Genomic DNA, 20,555 nt, shown 5'->3' on the forward strand with positions numbered 1-20,555 from the left:
TTCTGATGAGACATGACTTTCATGTCCTGCTGAAGTTAGAAGATGACCTGAAGCTAATAGGTCTTTGAAAATCTTTCAAGTGTTTGTACCAACAAGGTGAAAATACCTATCTCCTGACCTCACACATTGTCTGCAGTGCATAACAGATACCTAGTTCTTCCCTAGTTCTGTTACTGAACTGGAAGAAATATGTCTACACATGTAGGCACAACACTAGTTCATTCTTTGAGTTCTTTGACTATTTTATAGTATTAATTGGCTTAACAAACAAGGAAACAAAAACAAAATTCTTGAAAACTGTCAAGAAGAAGGACTGGACTAAGTGAAAATCAGCCAATGTCCATGGAAAGGTTTGAAAGACCTTCATAAACCCTTGGGAACTTATTGCTCAAGACCATTTTAAACAACTATTAAGAAAGTCTGGCTTCTGGGAAGGAAAATATAAATGAATGAAGGGTGGCTTGATGTAGGAACTAAATAGCATGAAATATATATATCTATATCTATCTATCTATCTATATACATATTTCACCACTACTATGTATTAAAGCATGTGCAGGGTTGTTATGAAAGCAGACATACATACAGGGGTCAAAAGTTGTATTAATATTTACTCAATTTATGACTCCATCTGTGGAAAGAGGAACCCTTTCACTTTCAAACTATGAGCCACTAGAGGGAGTATTTTACACTGAGCATGAGGCTTGTGTAGCCTGTTGTTCCCATTTGGTTTGGCTCCCTCCGATCATGTTTGCATGACTCAGAGCTCTCAGTCAATGCTTTAAAAAGAAAAAACAGGGGAGAAATCCCACCTATTAACCACAGAACAACACTGCTGGCTGACCTTGACCTCCAGTGCTCTGGCTATTTCTTTATCACAACAACCTGCCAACCTCGGCCGGACTTCCAGATAACTCATATGTCTTTTCCCAGTGTCTTTTTGAATTTTAGTATTCCATTCACATTTTTTTCTTTCCCTCCCTATTGCATTAATCCCAGCAATTCTCACTGCATTCTCAGACTCCCCCCAGACGATTTTTTACCGGGACCTGAATGTAAAATTTGGTTGCACCTGATGTGAAAATATGTTGCAATTACAATAAAAATCCTTAAAAACACACACACTCACATCTGCACCTCTGCTAATCTCCGTACCAACTTCATCTTGTCTTGTTTTTTTGTTTGTCCCCAAGTGTTTTTTGTCTAAGTACCCTGAATTCACAGTTTGTCTTATTCTATTTTAAAAAAATAAAGTTATTAAAAACACACAATAAAACCAAATAAAACACACTGTAGTACATTGGTCTTGATTTGTTGAGGAGGAAACGAGAAGTCAGAAAAATGTGGGGGGAAAAATAGGACACCATTCATCCAACAAGGAAGGTATCAAAGTAGGTCAGAAGAAAGGGTTGATTTGTCCAATTTTTATCAATACTCATATAATTTCCTAGAAGCCTGTCACTGCAAATCGATTTTTGTTGTTGTTTTGGAATTCAGTTATTCTCTTGTCCATTTTGTTACACAATCATATGCCTTAAATCATGATCTAGTTGGCAACATTTATCTTATCAGTATTTGGACTGTGTGGATTGAACAGTTTGAGTGACTCTGAGCTCATTCCTTTTTTTCTTTTTTTTTAAAATTATGTTTCTGTTTACTGGAATTGCTAAGGAAGAGTTTTATTCTGTTACCGCCCATTCATATATTTCTATTGCTGCTCAGGGAGTGGCAGTGCTGTGTTAAATGCTGTAAGTCATAAACCAAAGTCGAACTGGATAAGAGTCTTGGAAAAAATTCTTCGTCGCCAGTATCATGTCTTAATCACTTTATGTCAGCCTGTGAATTATAATATTGCTCTATTTTTTTTTTCTGCATATCATCGTTTGATTACACGTTTGCCTAACTGAAGAGCTCCCCTGTGGTACACGCAATCCATAACCTCTAAAATACATCTTTCCTTTTTTTTTTTTTTACACCTGACACATTTTTTAAATTATAAAATAAATCTTAACATTTATATTAATCGAAAACAGCCCCTGGAGGATGGATTCGTTTTCAGCCTCTGGTGACTGTCCACTGACTTCCTGTAACACTATCAAGAGGCTAACATTTATGTTTTCTGTAAAAAAAAAATAAAGATGCAAAATGTTTCTTTTCTACTAGCTTTGGCTGAGCCATTCTTGTGGCCTACAGGATAAACTTTGTGAACCTTTAAGCTACCACAAAACTATCACCATGTAATAACATGACGAAGACAACACCTGCTTAGCATTAGCATTATTAGTATCACTATTGTCACTGGCATTATCATTTACCTCAAAGCAAACCAAGTATCTGGAATAATTTTTCATCAATGTTTTGATAGTTACTGGTAAGCATCAGCAATCCAGTGGACCCAGTGGATTAATAGTAGACACAGACAGTGAGTTTAGGGACAGTACTAGAATGATAACATGCTAAATCAATATGGCGGCTGTGGTAAGCTTCTTGAAAAAAACATGCAATCAGGACTTGGTGGAAAGCTTTCTCTTCTTTTATATATCTTAAAAATTTCAGTTGCTGTTTATTTTAAAATATAACTTTTCAAATGACTCTTGGAAAGCTGTAGCAAACTTCTTTTGCACTAATATGCCCATATTTTTTTTTTTTTTTTTTTTTTTTTTTTTGCTTATTCAGTAAACCACTGAATAAGCAATTCAGTCAGTGTTACATTAGATATTACCTTGAGTAACATACAGTATATCTTTAGGTTGTGTGTTTTTTTTTCTTTAAATTTAATTTGTTTTTGACAGAAACAAATAAGAATCTTGTCTGATATATATAACATGCATATCAGGAATTTTCTTTTGAGCATTTTGCACATTTGTTCATGCTAGTGTTTTTCAAATGTGTTTTTATTAATAGGCCCATTCTCAACACTTAATTCACTGGCATTTGTTTCAGTCACAGTGAAGATGTTGTTTTCAGTATAATGCCTCATTATGAATGAAGCCAGTGGATACAAGAGAGCATAATCCTTTGTGTGATACCCTTTAATGAGGAGAGTAGGCTGGATGGGTTGTGGAGCTTCACTGGGAAGAGCTCATTAGGGCCTGGAACTGTAGTTTCTGGATAAGGGACTGAACCTCTGATTGATTCTGAAAGCATGGGCATTAGAAAGCCCTGGGTTTCCAAACCTAAGCAATCAGAATAGTATTGTTGCCATGACAGCAGCGCCACTCATTTAGACAAAAGGGCATTTCAGATCCTTGTGGGGTTGTTTGGACACTTGTGGCCCAGTATGGCTCAGTGCCATTTGTTACTGGTGAGGAGCTTGTTTCTAAGCTTAAACAGCCAGCATGAAGTCGTAGTTGAGTCCAGCTTCAACTGTGTGAAGTTTTTCTATTTTACTTATTAGAAAACTGTTAAAACTTTTTTTTCTTTTTTAACAAGCAAACAAGGAAGTGGAGTAAAATGCTATCATATTTGCTGCACGTCACTGGCGCATGTTAATCATTTATATTTACTGCTGCGAGACGACAATCACTAAGAGGAACAAGAGTCAAAGGTCTCATCCAGACATCAGTAAAGAAGAAGCCCTCTGTGAATGTTGGCTGGTAAGTTTGCCTTCTGCATTTGGATTTATTTTTTAGAGCATTAATATATGGATTTAGTTACTATATAATTACTAGATAATGTTTAGATAATTAAGAATAAAAGAAGATAATAACGAACAATACGTAATATCAATTCAGTGTGTTTCTTCAAACACCTGAAACCTGATATAAGCTGATCAGGGTTTTTTTGGTGTTTTTTCTTTCTTACAACAGTAGTGAAAAAAAGTGGTAAATCCCTTTAAAACAAAGGGCTTACATATTCAAGTAAAGACTTGTTTATGTGAGGTCATTCTTAATTTTTATATCTTAATTATTCAAGGTTTTATATCTATATGATCAAAGTGTAAAACTGCCAACCAAATTTTTAACAGTTGAAAATGAACTAAACTGTTCCCAAGTAGGTTTTTAAAAAATAATCAAAATACTGTGTCCACTTTTTTAGTTAATATAAGGGGACAGCAAAAATGTAAATGTATGAGGTTTCATATTATAAAAACTTAGAAAGGTTCTGCTGTGTTCTCTCTGTAAACAAAGATTTCCAGGTGTTTTCACCACCTGCTATGCTGTGAACAGTTTGGGTGTGTCTGTAATAACAATTGGCTGCTAAATTTCAGCCTACAAAAATCAGGACAAGAGCTGCGTACTACCCAGCGTCGGCCAGTATGTGATTCACCTTCTTATATTTCTGTTTGCATCATGACATTTAATGATTTTGTTGTTTTTATAAATATTAAAAAAATGTTCAGCCTCAGCTAGAATTTGCGATTAGGACTAATTAGTAAGGTGGTCAGTGTAAAAACCAGTAATTGAACATTGTCATTATGAACCTGTTAGCATGCTGATAAGTCTACTGAGCGACTGTTTTTAAGGTTTTACCACTTCATGGTGACACTAAGAACAAAAATCGAATATTTGCTACTTTTATGAAATTGTCTCTTTTGATTTGCAGGCATGGAGGGGATCGCAGGAAGCATTCTATTATTATGCCTGATCAGCCTAACTAATGGTGTGTGTTTATTTGATGTTTGATGATTCATTTTTGCTTTTCTTATCTTCACGTCAACATTTAACTTTCAAATCTTCTGCAGCAAATAGCAGTCCTGAAATCACCCAACTTGTTTACAATGTGTGTGAAGACACCCCTAAAGGTATGTTAAAATATTTTTAAAACTTTTTCTTTCTTTTTTTCACATTTGTGATGTTATGTCTCTTTTGCCCATATTTTATGTTTCCATGTTGTTGTTCTTCAGATCAACCAGCATTTACTATAGCTGCATCAGATCCAGATGGTGACCCACTGACTTACACACTCAGTGGGATCGACGCTTCAAACTTCAGAGTTGAAGCATCTACAGGGGTTGTATATGTTGCAAGGGATCTTGATAGAGAGGTGTGGCAGACGTAGAGCAGAGACCCTTTATTCGAAAAACTTTTGGTTAAAGCATGTTCACTTACCAATTTCATCAATTCTCTCTTCTAGACTTCGGTGTTATTGTCACTTGTAGCTACTGTTTCTGATGGCGTGAATCAGGTAAGTGACATTTAACTTACTAAAAGTAATTTTTTAAAGTCAATTTATTCATTATATTCACAGAGTGCATTATGTGTTACAGAGAAATGGAGACTTAAGCATAATATTAGGTGATGACAACGACAACCCACCCATCTTTGAGAGGCCTTCTTATGACACAAGTGTTCCAGAAGTAAGGCAAATATATTTAAATTAATAATTCTACAAATGGTTTACTTACCTTGGTTTACTTACCTTGTTAGTAAAGAATGTTCCTTTAACTATTTACTTCATGTTGCTGTGAGAGAAAAACATTCTTTGGCTTGTTCTAGCTCAGGAGGGAGAGCAGGTCATCTCCTAATCAGAAGGTTACTGGTCTGATCCTTGGCTGATTCAGGCTGCATGCCAAATATGCTTAGCCCAAGTTGCTCTCTGATTCATCTGTTGGAGTCTGTTATAAAGTGCTTTGAGTAGAGTAGATAGAGTAGAAAAGTGCTATGAAAGAAGCTGTTCCTTTACCATTGGCTCATTAATCAAAAGGAAAGAATAAACACTCATTTGTTTACTAAGAGAATAATTTCTGTTTTCATAATTCCGTTTTGTTTTTTGTGTTTTATCAACAGAATATTCCTGTAGGCACAACTTTGTTTCAAGCATCAGCCTCTGATGCTGATACAGGAACTGCTGGCATTGTTACATACGCCATTGATGAAGTAAGCTTCCTCTGCAAAGCATAAAATGTAATAATATTCAATGCAGATGTTCCATGAACCTGTAAAGCACTGTTTACCTGTTTTTTCCAGGTAATCCCAAACGACGGATTTAGTCTGTTCAGCATCGTAAGAGAAACTGGTGTAGTCACACTGAGCAAGCCTCTGAATTATACCTCACTGAGTACTTACTATCGACTGAAGATTAATGCCAGTGTAAGTATGATTGTTCAAGTTTAAACATGATAATGCTTAAAGAAAAGTGTAAATAGCAAAGGTTGCCCTAACACTGAAGCAGCTTTGTATATTCTTGTGGTTCCTAATTCATTAAAGCAATAGTTTGGCATGTTGTGAATTTATCTTACAAGCTGAGAATTACATGAGAATATTTTATTCAACTTTATTCCTTTTATTCAATCAGTATTTTGTGTTTAATAGTTTGGAAACAAAAATGTATCTTGTATCAGTTAGTCTTTTGTTGGTTTCTACAAGAATTCCCAAAGTTATCCCTACTGGCCAAGAAAATAGCCCTAAACCCCTGTACAAATGAATGCAGCTTATTATTTTTACATTTTAGATTTGTAAATAAACAAACTGTAAATTATTAAATAATAATAATAATTAAATAAGTACACAATTTAAGTGCCCTTTAGTGTGATGGGTTGGCAGTTTTTGTGACCTTTAGACCGCTACTAGTTTAACGAGAAGCATGCTAGCTGTTTCCCTCTGCTTTGATTCTTTGACCCACCCTGGTGCTGCTGATTATAATAATAAACAGATATAAGAGTTTCTTATATAACTGTTTGATAAGAAATCGATTGGAGATGTTTCCAAAACAATGTAAAGATAACTTTATATGTGTTCTCCTAAATAAACCTGCAGTTAAGAACACTATAACAACTAACAATGCTAACATAACATAACACACAGGGGCATATTGTAACATTCGGAGTTAGTTTGTTAAGTAGTGAATTGCCCTGTTATTTGCTCCTAATAAGAAAGTGTAAATGAAGCTAGAGCATTCAGGCATAAAAAATGTTGTTGCATGGTCTGTTTGCAAAGGAGAAGTAATAAATTTAAGACTGTGAAAGTGATTTTTACATTTGATTTTTGCTGATTGCCTTTGCTTGTTGTAACAGTAATCAAATTAATTTCCATTTTTTTATACTGTAACTAACACATTTTACTTATTCCGTTTGTTTTTTGTAATTTGATAGCACTGTCAAAAGTGAATAACACATTTTCAGCATCTTTGAGTTTAGCTGTCATGTTTATCTTTGAAATCTGTTTTAATGTATTCTAGATTTATCTGATCACCAATAAAATCTAAGAGATTTTTAAAAATGTTTTCGAACAGGATGGTGGAGGCAGGTGTCATTATACTGATACAGTATACCAGTCAAGGGTTGTTTATTCCTTCGTTACTGTTGAGGATGTCCCAGATCTTGACCCTGAGTTCATCGGCATTCCCTACGTTGGAAGTGTTCGTGAGAATTCACCTGTGGTGAGTGCTGCTAAACCTGACCAATGATTTCAAAGAATTATTGTAAGGCAAACAAAGCTTTTTCCAATATATGACCCAGTGTATACAATGACTTTGACAACTTTTTGTTACCGTTTGTTTGTTACTATTACCGCACAGAACTAAAGGCACTGAGCCTGCTTTGAGTTACATATTTTTTTATGCATATAAAAAGACTTTCAAATGCTTCACATTTCATAAACATTTTCTTTACTTTAATAGGACACATTTGTACTTAAAGTGACTGCTGTGGACCAAGACAGAGGAGTCAATGATGCAATCGTCTATAGCATTGAAGGTAAGCTACAGTATATTGTTGCTTTTAACTTATGAGTGATAGTATAATACATTATTTCCACACTACTTTACAGAGTCCTCAGAAGCTGGCCTGTTTAAAATCTCAAGCAGTGATGGTGTCATATCTGTACAGTCAGGAATCGACAGAGAAGTTATTGGTGACACTGTAACTCTGACTGTGAAGGTACATTTTTATTTAATTGTCAATTTCCTTCTCTCTGTGTATGTTACTACAGTAAGCTTGTCCATTAGTACTAACTAAAGTTATCCCATGAAAGTCATACAGATTACAGCACATTACAGTTTCACTGTGACCAAACTGAGTTTTCTGACACTTTTTAGTCCCTCTATTTTTAGGTTTACATATTAAAATTTAAAGGAATAACTCAATATTTTGTCAAGACTGAACACCAAACACTACCACTCCCTAGAGTCAATATGACGTATTGACCAGCAAGTATAAAATTCTCTTATCTTAATAAGACTTTGCAGCAATGAAAGGCAGGTTGAACGTCACTGTGTGTAGCACAAAAACTTCCGTGTACCACAGACAACCTTAAAGACGGAGCTTCTTTTTAGAACCCAAATCAAAGGTTGTTTTTACAACTCAAGCAAACATGACATAAACTGTGATAAGACCATTTTGAAGGTTGAGGAAGACAAATCTTCACAAAAGTCATGAAACTAATAGTGATGATGTTCCAAAATGGTTTAATTTTCCCTTTTTATTTTCTATTTTTTAACTTTGCATAACAGTTTTACATCAAAGTTGCACTAGTAACAGTTTTTGAAGGTGTTTACAATGACCTTAGAGAGCACATTCAAAATACAGATGGGAACTAAGCACAGGGTCGCTGAAAACAGCGAAGATGATGTCATGGTGGAACCCTCAGAGGGTGCACCATTACACAGGAGCAACTTCTCAATGATGCAAGAAAAAACAAAAAACATTCATGATATTATTATTTAGAACCATTTATTTAATATTATTATTAATATATAGTTATAAAAAATATTGAGAAAGTTATTTTTTTTCATTCTGGCCTATTTAAGGGCACTGAGTCTAAAGAAAACATCCACGGGGTCCGTGCCAGCGTCACAACAACTGTGCAGATCAACATCCTTGATGACAATGACAATGGGCCAATGTTTTACAAGTGTGGAGACTCAGGGGAAGACTGTGTAACAGCAACTGAATTCACTGGTGAGATCTTGGAGCACTCACTGGGATCTATTAATATTGGCATGACTGTCAAAGATCTTGACAAGGTAAGTGACCATTCATCATCTATAGGAAGAGATCCCCCCCCCCCCAAATTTCACCTCTGTGTAACATTATTGATCAAACATAAAACTTTTGGGTTCTGGGATTTTACAGATTTCAAACACTCAGCTAATCCTGGAGGGAGAGGACAAAGCCGTGTTTTCTGTGGAACCTCAATTTACCACCATAGACAGCATCGTTCAGATCATGATCAGGCAACCCGAAAATCTGGATTTTGAAAAAAAACAGCAAATGATTTTACAGGTAAAAAAATGAAAATTTTAAAATAAGCCATATACATACATGCCATCGCATTTGCCAATACCACTCATGTTTGTGACTTTTAAAACTCTTTACAATTCCAATGAGTTGCTCATATCATGGTGCAGGTGACTGCTGTAGATCAAGATGATCCCACTTTCAGCTCCACTGCTCAAGTCACTATAAACATCAAGGATGGCAATGACAACAGTCCAACCTTCGAACAGGACACATACAAGTTAAATGTGCCAGAGCATTCACCCATTGGGACAGAATTGGACACAATTACAGTAAGTTCCTTTCAGTCTCAATTCTCTCTCAGACATCTGGAGCTTTTATTCTTTTATTTTAGAAACTCACACACGTTGTTTTGTTTTTCTCTCTTTTAGGCAGATGATCCAGACACAATGGATAAAGGCAACCTGACATACAAACTTTTTCCCGACAGCATGTATGTCTTCACTTGTGGCCTGCTGCAGTAATTCTTCTTTTTGTGCGCAGCTGCTGTCTGTGTCTTGCACACAACACCTCACCAACTGTCTGCACTTATGTTTCAGATTACCCTACTTTGACGTGGAGTCACGCACTGGCAGAGTTTATGTGAAAAGCCAAGAGCTCCTGGATCGTGAGCTCAGATCTCTGTATACAGCAACTCTACAGGCCAGAGACTCAGATGGGAAGCCTGGCTCTACAGTACTGGAGATCACACTGACTGACATCAACGACCAGCCTCCAGTCATGAACAGAGATTCTTACGTGGCTTTTATTAGAGAGGGCCAAGAGCTTGAAGTCATAATAGAGGTAAGTTTGCAGGGTGAGCACTAAGGACAATAGTTGGCTGGGAGGATTTAACTGCTTAAAGGCACTGACTTCTCATACAAACATGTACTTGTCACTTCTACTTTGAAGAGCCTAGAAGACATGAACAAAAATAACAGTTTTCATGTTGCTGAAAAATTACAAGCGCTTTATTGTGCATGTTAATGTTGGCAGGCAGAGACAGCAAAAGGTTCATGACTATAACGTTGGGCTGCAGTTATGGTCATAATTTTGAGGATGAAAACTGTACTAAACTAAGCTATACTTTTAAAGTGAAGCATAAAAGGTTTTGTATGGAAAAACAGTCATTGTATCTGACCTTAAACTCTTAGTTCAGAGCTTTTTAATAATGTATATTTTTTAAAATCTGCTAAATTCCATTAAAATTAAGAAACATGGATTTAGGATATGTATAAGAGCTAGTGAAGTCTGACTAAACATAAATTTCTGGGGAAATTTGCATCACCCAATATCATGGCCTGTCATGTGACGTGAATGAAGTGTGTAGCCAGGCCTAAAATATTATTTTTAAAAAAACTTTCCCAGAAATTGACAGGGAGTTATAATTTTCAAATGCATACACAGTCAAAACATGTCATCATAAATATGAAATATCACTTTTAAAAAATAATTTAAATGTGACTGAAATAAATAAAAGCAAAGGTTTATTTATATAAATTATTAATTATTAAGTAAATACTCTTGGTATAAACTAAATGTATACCAATCAGGTAAATTTCATTTGACCAGATCCCAATAAATGCTTTACACTGTTTTATACTATGTAACAACATTACATGAAAAATGTTCTTTTAATCAAATGACTTAACCCTATCAAGGCTGATCCATGAAATCATTTCCAGAAAATTGTATTTTGTTTTTTAACTGGAGTGTTTGTTGGACCTTCTTACAAATTATATTAAAAAAACAATTTCAACTTCAATTTACATACAGTGGGATGCAAAAGTTTGGGCAACCTTGTTAATAGTCATTATTTTCCTGTATAAATTGTTGGTTGTTACAATAAAAAATGTCAGTTAAATATATCATATAGGAGACACACACAGTGATATTTGAAAAGTGAAATGAAGTTTATTGGATTTACAGAAAGTTTGCAATAATTGTTTAAACAAAACCAGGCAGGTGCATAAATTTGGGCACCACAAAAAAAAGAAATGAAATCAATATTTAGTAGATCTGCCTTTTGCAGAAATTACAGCCTCTAAACGCTTCCTGTAGGTTCCAATGAGAGTCTGGATTGTGGTTGAAGGTATTTTGGACCATTCCTCTTTACAAAACATCTCTAGTTCATTCAGGTTTGATGGCTTCCGAGCATGGACAGCTCTCTTTAACTCACACCACAGACTTTGAATAATATTCAGGTCTGGGGACTGAGATGGCCATTCCAGAACGTTGTACTTGTTCCTCTGCATGAATGCCTTAATGGATTTTGAGCAGTGTTTCGGGTCGTTGTCTTGTTGAAAGATCCAGCCCCGGCGCAGCTTCAGCTTTGTCACTGATTCCTGGACATTGGTCTCCAGAATCTGCTGATACTGAGTGGAATCCATGTGTCCCTCAACTTTGACAAGATTCCCAGTCCCTGCACTGGCCACACAGCCCCACAGCATGATGGAACCACCACCATATTTACTGTAGGTAGCAGGTGTTTTTCTTGGAATGCTGTGTTCTTTTTCCTCCATGCATAACGCCCCTTGTTATGCCCAAATAACTCAGTTTTAGTTTCATCAGTCCACAGCACCTTATTCCAGAATGAAGCTGGCTTGTCCAAATGTGCTATAGCATACCTCAAGTGGCTCTGTTTGTGCTGTGGGCGGAGAAAAGGCTTCCTCTGCATCACTCTCGCATACAGCATCTCCTTGTGTAAAGTGCACCAAATGGTTGAACGATGCACAGTGACTCCATCTGCTGCAAGATGATGTTCTAGGTCTTTGGTGCTGGTCTGTGGGTTGACTCTGTTCTCACCATTCGTCGCTTCTGTCTATCCGAGATTTTTCTTGGTCTGCCACTTCGAGCCTTAACTTGAACTGAGCCTATGGTCTTCCATTTTCTCAATATGTTCCTAACTGTGGAAACAGACAGCTTAAATCTCTGAGACAGCTTTCTGTATCCTTCCCCTAAACCATGATGGTGAACAATCTTTGTCTTCAGGTCATTTGAGAGTTGTTTTGAGACCCCCATGTTGCTACTCTTCAGAGAAAATTAAAAGAGGAGGGAAACTTACAATTGACCCCCTTAAATACTCTTTCTCATTATTGGATTCACCTGTGTATGTAGGTCAGGGGTCACTGAGGTTACCAAGCCAATTTGAATTCCAATAATTAGTTCTAAAGGTTTTGGAATCAATAAAATGACAACAGTGCCCAAATTTATGCCCCTGCCTGATTTTGTTTAAACAATTATTGCAGACTTTCTGTAAATCCAATAAACTTCATTTCACTTCTCAAATATCACTGTGTGCGTCTCCTATATGATATATTTAACTGACATTTTTTATTGTAATAACCAACGATTTATACAGGAAAATAATGACTATTAACAAGGTTGCCCAAACTTTTGCATCCCACTGTATATGAGGTTTTGGTCATTATTTTACTTTTGTAGCCTTAAAAGTTTATACGATACATGGCATTACTGGATTAAATTCAACATTTTGGCCATAAATATTTGTTTTCAGGCATTTATTGCATTTTTGCAGTATCAGCCACGAAAATCATCTTCCTAAAAGTGTCTCTTCTGATGTTTCTCTGCTTTGGACAGGCTACTGATGGAGATGAGCCCAATACTCCAAACAGCCAAATTGTGTATGATATCGTGTCAAGCACATACAGTAAGAACTTCACTATAGACCGTGACACCGGTGTTTTGACAAACAGCATTGAACTGGATCGTGAGGCCGTGGATCCAGAGCTGGGAGGGGAGATTAACCTTGTAGTGACTGCTACAGACCAGGGTGAACCCCAAAGATCCACCAGTGTCACGGTTACCATCAATGTACAGGTAGGTATTTTAGCAAGTTGACAGTACCAAGTTACAAGAGATGGTGTAAATCCTGGTACAGCTGATGACTGCCAGTGTTTCTTTTTCTTTATCATCCATTTCAGGACATCAATGATAACACGCCAAAATTTTTTGCCCCATCTTACAAATTCTCTGTTAAAGAAGGAGAAAAAGGCAAGTATTTCACACCGCAAAATGTTTCAAGGGTTTACAACTGCGTGTTAGGGTTTTAATTCATATTTATCATTCATTCAGGTGCATTTGTTGGCTCTGTTGAAGCTCAGGATTTGGACCAAACAGCAGAGTTTAATCGCATCTCTTTCAGCATTGTCGATGGGAGCTTTGGGAACTTCATCATTCGAACCTCCGCTGCCACAACAGGTTTCATAGGAAACATCACTGTGGACCCAGACATTGAGCTAGACTATGAGAAAGGCCCCACAAAGTTTAGTATGAAGGTAGATGCAGCAGATCTGGAGCAGAAGAAAGCTACAGTGACGGTGGATGTAGATGTGCTTGACGTAAATGACGAGAGACCCGAGTTCAAGCCAATAGCATCTATGACAGTGAAGGAGAACACCACAGTAGTGGAAGCTGTTGGGATTTTTAAAGCGGAAGATAAAGACGGGGACCATTCTCTGGTCTTTGAGCTGGAATCCGTCAAATGCAGATGCAACAACAGCCTGGATTTCTGCGACTGGTTTGTCCTGGATCCAAACGGAGAGGTCAGGGTCAACCCTAAGGTCACGGTGGATTATGAAAAATGCCACCAGGCGATTGTAGAGGCTCAGGTGGTGGACATTTACACAGAGAAGGGATACAACAACAGTGCCACGACAGGTCAGTAATGGGTTGTTTGCTGATAATGAGAGTAAGACATTAAAACAAACAGCTTACATAAAAACTGGTTCACTGTCATTTCTCTTCAGGCCTAATGGTGATCAACATTGAAGACATCAATGACAATGCTCCAGAATTCATTTTCTCAGACAGTCAGGTGTTTGGTGAGTCCTTCTCTCAGAATAACCACTCGTCTGCAGTACTTATCAACAGGGCCACGTTCTTTCACATATCGCCCTAAATTTTTAAAACATTATATGAATCCAATGCTGATTTTTCTTCTTCTTTTATAGTTGTGGTGTCAGAAAGTGCAAGCAAAGGGACATCAGTTGCGGGGGTTACCGTAAGTACGACTGAAAAGCAAAAACACCTGACCTCATTTTGGCATGTTAACGATGCATAAAATATGATACTCCATTTCATATCTTTCATAGGCTACAGATCGTGACAGTGGCATAAACAGTCAGATTGAGTTTAAAGTGACAGACGTCAAATTCCAAAACACCAACAATCAAATAAGTAACAAGGGGGCACTTTTTGAGGCTGTCACCACACAGCAAAATGACCGCTATGTTGGGATTATTCAGTGAGTACAAAGTCGTCTCCTGCAGTCAAACCTCGGTCTGCTCTGGTAATGTGTTTTTCTCACAAGCGTCGGTGTTTACACTTGCACTCATATATTTAGATTTATATTTTAGCAGGGATAACAGGAGCCCATGCACATGTTGTTTTTTCCAAAATAATATTCTCGTGGGTGTATTTTTATGGTTTTTATGTGTGTGCTTATCTTCAACTATCCACAGATCTACACAGACACTTGATTTGACACTGAAGGGGAAGTATTTGGTAACAGTCTCTGCGACTGATCCCGGCGGCCTGTCCTCTAGCACCGTGCTGGATGTAAGTAACGTGGGATTTACCCTGTGTTGTATACTCCAAACAGGCTATAAAACTTGCAGCACACACCAATGTTTCCATTCTTTTTATAACTGCAGATTTTCACAGTCGATGAATCCTACAAAGTCGAACTCAGGTTTGCAAATAATCAGATTGAGGTTGAAAAAAAGCTCACTGAGATCAGGAGGTAATGTCTGAATCATTAGTAAAGACTATATCTGATCTAATCTGCTAATTTTCATTCAGTCACCACTTAAATCTACCCATTTTCTTTCCCCCGTCATCTTCTGGGACTCTTCTAGAGCACTCATGACTGCCACTAAGGCTGCCGTTGAAATTGTTGCTCTTAGGCCTTACAGTGAGCCATCCAGGTAAGTTACCTTTCACATCTCCTTTAACTTCAGTGAGTGCGGTTTATAAGCTGCTTGCTGCTGTAGGGATTAAGTAAAAAAATGATTATTCAGCTGTTGATTTATGCTTTGTTTTTCCTTACTAGGTGGTGCAATTGCACATGTAGACAAAATGACAATGGCAGCAACTCCAAGTTTTAGGTTTTAAATGCTGAAATGTGTTGATTTAATTTGTGTGTATGTGTGTGTTTTTTAATGGTTCTCTCAGGGCTACAGACAAAACCATTGTGGTAGCTTATTTTGTCTACGCCAATGGAACAGCCCTTACCTCTGTTCAAGTGGAAATAATGCTCTCTGATCCGGAACACTTTCCGAAGCTGATAGAGCTTGGGCTAGATAACATTGTAAGTATGGTTTTATTTTTTAAACATGGCAAAACCCCACTATTTTTCTGCTTCTTCTTTATATCTTCTTGGTCATTTCGTCATCTTTTTTTTATTCTTCTTTTTTGATAAATTCCTGGTGCCAGTCTAATAAAAAGTATTTCAGAGTCAGCACAGGGGTAGGGAACAGTTCACTGATTCTTTTCACCAAGTTCAATATGTGCTACAACAAGCACTCTGGCTCCACCAGCAGGTTAAATTCAGAATTGTTTCATGCGTATCACTTTTAACACACATGCCTAATTTTCAATAATTTAGGATTTATATTTATTAAATGTTAAAAGGCATATGATTTCCCATAAAGGTGGATCATGTGATCTTCAGAAACAGCCGTAACTAAGTTGAGATTAAGAACTCAGTGTATGGTGCATTTGAATGATATTGGCTATAGTTAAAAATTACTTAGGACATTGTAATATACATTTTGAAATTTGAACAAAAACAAAAAAATGTAACAGATTTTTTTTACATGTACATTTTTTCATGTGATTTTATTACATAAGTACAATGTAAAATGCTACATTTAATGGAATCTTGTCAAATGGAGTCACATTTTCTTTATTGATTAATTATTTGAATAAATAAACCTTTTTATAAATTTTATATATTACAGTTGTATTTTACTCAAAATTATTGCTTTGTGTATATTGAGGGTGAAAAAACAATTTTTGAGCGTAGGTTTAGATAAGTAAAGTAAAATATATTTTACAGGGATAAAGACATTTAAAATCTGGTTTAAGGAGACACCAGTAGCAATCGCTTTGGTTCATTTTACAAAGCAGTTAACTCCAGATAAGTAAGAGGTCTGATAAGTCTGATCAGTATTAAAGGACATGTAAAAATTGTGAAGTTAGTGTAAATATAAGTGAATGAAAACTTTAAGATCTACATATGAAACTCGAAACCTGAAACCTCTGTTTTTAGGGGACTGCTCCTGAGGAAGAAAAAACAGTGGACACAGTAAAATATGTCCTGCTGGGGATTGTGGCAGGCCTAGTCATTGTGCTTCTTGTCCTCACCACTTCACTGCTGTGCACTCGCAGAAAGTAAGAAAATGTGACACCTACTATTTCAAACGTCTACGACCATCAGGGAGTCTGTGTACTAACCACTCATCATTCCACCCTACAGCTACAGAAGGAAGCTTAAGGCCGCTAAAGCTGCAGAATCTGCATCCAGTATGAATTATGACAACCAGAAAAACGGTCTTATGCTACCTGGAACCAACAAGTACACCATGGAAGGGTGAGGAGACAAAATCTTTATTCAGATAAATGAAATAGGCAATGGTATGAAACCTATTGTATAAGTTTGCCTTCTAACATGTGTCACTTCTCTCCGATAGTGCTAATCCCGTGCTCAACCTCAACATCGATACAGCCATTGAGTTAGAAGAGAGCAGCTCTGATGATGACAAACACAGGTAAAACAAAAACAGCTGCGCTCACCACTCAGCAGAGATGGGCAGTAACGCGTTACTGTAATCTGATTACTTTTTAAAGTAACGAGTACTGTAAGGGATTACTATTGCAAAAACGGTAATTAGATTACCGTTACTTTCACGTAGGAACGCTGCGTTACTGCGTTACTAAAACCGTGATTTTTTGCGAGAACGTCTCATGACAGTGACGTAAGCGAGTGCGACGTTCGTGACAACAGCTGTCTGCAGATCATAATATATCGAGTGCGGGACAGAGTGTAGCATGCAGCGTTTAAAGCGTGGAAGTACTGACCTTATTTTGAGTTTGATTCCATAAAAAGTGACAAAAACATTAGTGTCCGTTGTGCGTGGGAAGAAAACGTCTTTTTACAGCGAAAAAACCCCCTAAACTTCCAAGCAAGCAGCGAGTGTACTACGACGTAATGAGAAATTCACAGAGAAACTCGCGGAGTCTTCCACTGACCGCTGCGGCACACCTGCACCAGGCTAAACCTCCGCCTACTCCCGTCCTACTTTACAGGTGAAAATAGAGCAACTAGCCTTTGACTTTATTTATTTTCTGCTGTGTTTTACTTGCATCTATTTGAAAGAGTGAGTGTAAACACAAAAAATATTTTATTTTATGTGCTGGAATGTGCAGAAAATAGGTTTAAATGTTAAACAAATTTCTTCCAGTCAGAGAATGTTGCATATAATTTAATTTTTGCTTGATGCATAAAGTTAAAAGATTAAAACTAATAAAACAAGTTTTAAAAAGAGACATTTCCATTTGATTACATTTTGTATGATGGATTATGCAGAAAAAGTAGAATTGGGCTGAAAGATCTATCGCTTTATCACCTATTCAGGTTGTAAATCGTGTTTTTAAAAAGTAACTAAGTAACTAAGTAACTAATTACTTTTGAAAATAAGTAATCAGTAAAGTAACGGGATTACTTTTGGGGGGAAGTAATCAGTAATTAGTAACTGATTACTTTTTTCAAGTAACTTGACCAACACTGCCACTCAGTAGCTGTGCTGGTTAATAATCCGGGAAGATTTCCAGGTGAACATTTTGCCACAGAGTGCCCACTACAGAATGTTGTGACAGAGCTGGCTCTGTGCTTCCAGCAATGCCATGTGATTGTTGTTTTTAAATCAAAAACCTTGAAATGATCATTTGTTCATATTGTCTCCCTCTTTCTCTTTGTTTTCCCCCCAAAGCCATCTAAGCTTCAAGTCCGACGACTCGAGATCTGAAACACTAAACTTTGGACATCAGAAAGAGGATGAGGACAGCGAGCCACCAATGTACGTTGAGCCTTTGGATGCAGCACTGGCCCAGCAAAAGAAAAGCACTGACAACCCCCTCATGGGGTACAGCAACCCTGTATTTGACACCACAGATTTGTAATGTAAATAATGAAGGCCAGATGCCTCAGCTAGACAAATGTAGCTTCTTTGTAATCAGGCTTACCAAATCAAACATATTCTATAGTTCTTGATGAAGACTTCATCTTCAAATAGCCTTCTCTGTATTACAGATTTAACTTTGAAGCCTAAACACCCTTTACAAGCATAAAACTGAACCAAAAGGGGGATCCTATTTTGTGAAAAAGATCTAATTGAATAAAAGTGTAATGATTTCAAAGACCTTATCCTTATCCAGTCAGAGAGCTGAAGTATGTGAATTGCTTGTTTGCTGTAGCCTCATAGTTTGTACATAGGTATGAAAGTGAAATCAATATCGATGGCCTAAAAATATCAAACTCTTCCTTTATCTTTCTGTAGAGACGGTTTCAATCCATGCAGTATAAAAAAATGAATAGCAGCAGTGGTTAAACACACAAACCTCTTGCTTGATGCACATGTGAATCACTTTATTTTTGTTAATATAATAAGCAGTAGTTTAAAAAGGGTTTGAATTGCTTTTGAAAGAAACTATTTCTTAAAGTTATACCAACACAGAAATCAAGAAAAACAGATAAATTTCAAAAAAGGTTTCAAAATGTCAGTGTATGAATGAAATCCTTATTTATAACTGTGTGTCTGCCAAAATCTCTCTCTCTCTTTTCCCTGTTTCATTTGTCAGTGTTTGCTATGACATTCTTGATGAAGAGAAAAAAAAACTCATGCAGAGTGACTTCCAACAAGCAGCAGATTGAAAAGATTATTCACTGTTTACTGACACCTAAATGAATGTAACACAAGTGCAATCCATGAATAAATTCTGATCCTTTGAATGTGGATCCGAAGTTAATGCTGGTGAACGCGTACATTCACTGACACTGTAACAACCGCGGCATTAAAACACATTTAAAATCGTTGCCTTCACATAATTTACAACAGGATCACAGATTATGGCATTAAAATACTGTAAGCAGTCATGACTAAAAATACCCTGATATCAGGAGTCATTACTTTCCTCGAAAGGTGATTGTACGCGTCATCATTTTTTTTTGTTTTTTGTCTTTTTTTTAAAACACTTTTCACAATACAAACAAGTCAAAACACTGTGCCAAATCTAAAGCAATATATAAGACATATAAAAGCCTGCACTGACAGTAGAGACTCCTCTTACAAAGAGATCAAGGCAACACTTAATCGATTTAAATATCCCCCAGGCCACCAGGTCACACATCACACTCAAAACCTGTCATTACACCATCATCTCTCTGTCGAAGCTTAACAAGCTTTGTAGCAACCAGGAGAAAAGCTGGTTGCCATGGCTTCATATTGTGTGAGGTGAGTGGAAAAAACAACAACAAAAAAAAGCACCAACAGCTAAAATGAGTCAGTGGACGGCTGAATGGTTTCAGCGAAAAACACTAAAGGAGGAGAGCCAGGCTGATGATGACGCTGACGCATCGCTCTCGTTTCCCCAAACGTCCATCATCACTCTGTCGGTGTGTGCAGAGAGATTTGTGAATAAGATACCAATCAGCGAGGGTGGGGGGTGTGGGGGATAAAAAGAGAAATCATAATTTATGGCTGCTTTCTCAGCGGTTAATGCTTCTCGGTGCAAACTTCATATTAAATCCTTTTGTGCTTGCTTGTCTTGAGTGAAGGTGTGAATTTTTTCCTTCTTTTTCTCACACCGTCAAGACGACGTCATTCAGTGGATGCACTGGATAGCGACCACGTGTATCGGATACCATGTAAACTTTCTCTCCTGTCACTCAGTGGTATGAGCTCTGGAGCAACAGTGTGGCTGCTGCATATTCTCCATCAGCAGGCGGAAGGGGTTTCTTCTGCGTCGGCCCGCTTTCCCATCATGCTCCCCTCTCCTCCCTGCACGGCCCTTACCTGAACCCCCCTGGGCTATCTCTGAGGTCAGGGGTGTAGCTGAGGGGTTTAGCGGAGGCGGCGGGGGCATGGAGGATTGCCTCTTCTGCTTCTTCACCTGCTTCTCCAGGTGTTTCTGGATGGCAGAGCCCAGCACGGCTACTTCCACCACAGCTCCGTACACCTCCCACGTCATCCCCTTCTCATCCCAGCTCACCTCCTGCACTGGCTCCTCGCATTTCTCCTCATCTTTCTCCTTACAGTTTATTTCCTCCTTTGTGTTCTCTTCAACTCCCTCCACCTTTTTCTCTTGCGTTACTTTC

General features: G+C 37.4%; 1 protein-coding gene across 1 annotated transcript; it reads left to right on the forward strand.

The window, feature by feature from the left end:
- Positions 1-3,470: 3,470 nt before the first annotated feature.
- Positions 3,471-19,190, forward strand: cdhr2 (cadherin related family member 2). The gene is made up of 31 exons (XM_039616391.1): positions 3,471-3,596; positions 4,211-4,256; positions 4,546-4,602; positions 4,685-4,744; positions 4,847-4,986; positions 5,077-5,127; positions 5,210-5,299; positions 5,730-5,819; positions 5,910-6,032; positions 7,174-7,320; positions 7,561-7,636; positions 7,710-7,819; positions 8,689-8,904; positions 9,014-9,163; positions 9,289-9,450; positions 9,550-9,611; positions 9,718-9,961; positions 12,758-12,997; positions 13,102-13,171; positions 13,253-13,837; positions 13,927-14,001; positions 14,131-14,180; positions 14,272-14,423; positions 14,641-14,737; positions 14,833-14,921; positions 15,037-15,105; positions 15,353-15,488; positions 16,452-16,573; positions 16,659-16,772; positions 16,873-16,950; positions 18,172-19,190. Exons 1-31 carry the CDS (start codon positions 3,486-3,488, stop codon positions 18,359-18,361), a joined length of 4,002 nt encoding a protein of 1,333 aa, XP_039472325.1. The 5' UTR covers positions 3,471-3,485; the 3' UTR covers positions 18,362-19,190.
- Positions 19,191-20,555: the final 1,365 nt, after the last annotated feature.

The sequence above is a fragment of the Oreochromis aureus genome, linkage group 2, assembly GCF_013358895.1.
Source record: "Oreochromis aureus strain Israel breed Guangdong linkage group 2, ZZ_aureus, whole genome shotgun sequence".
Classification (NCBI taxonomy): domain Eukaryota; kingdom Metazoa; phylum Chordata; class Actinopteri; order Cichliformes; family Cichlidae; genus Oreochromis; species Oreochromis aureus.

What these genes read in the sequence shown, in the direction of transcription:
- cdhr2 (XM_039616391.1), top strand. Translation starts at nt 3,486, where the DNA reads ATGTTAATCATTTATATTTACTGCTGCGAGACGACAATCACTAAGAGG. An exon ending in GTGTGAAGACACCCCTAAAG is followed by an intron (nt 4,745 to 4,846) that starts GTATGTTAAAAT and finishes GTTGTTCTTCAG; the next exon opens with ATCAACCAGCATTTACTATA. An exon ending in TGTTAAAGAAGGAGAAAAAG is followed by an intron (nt 13,172 to 13,252) that starts GCAAGTATTTCA and finishes TCATTCATTCAG; the next exon opens with GTGCATTTGTTGGCTCTGTT.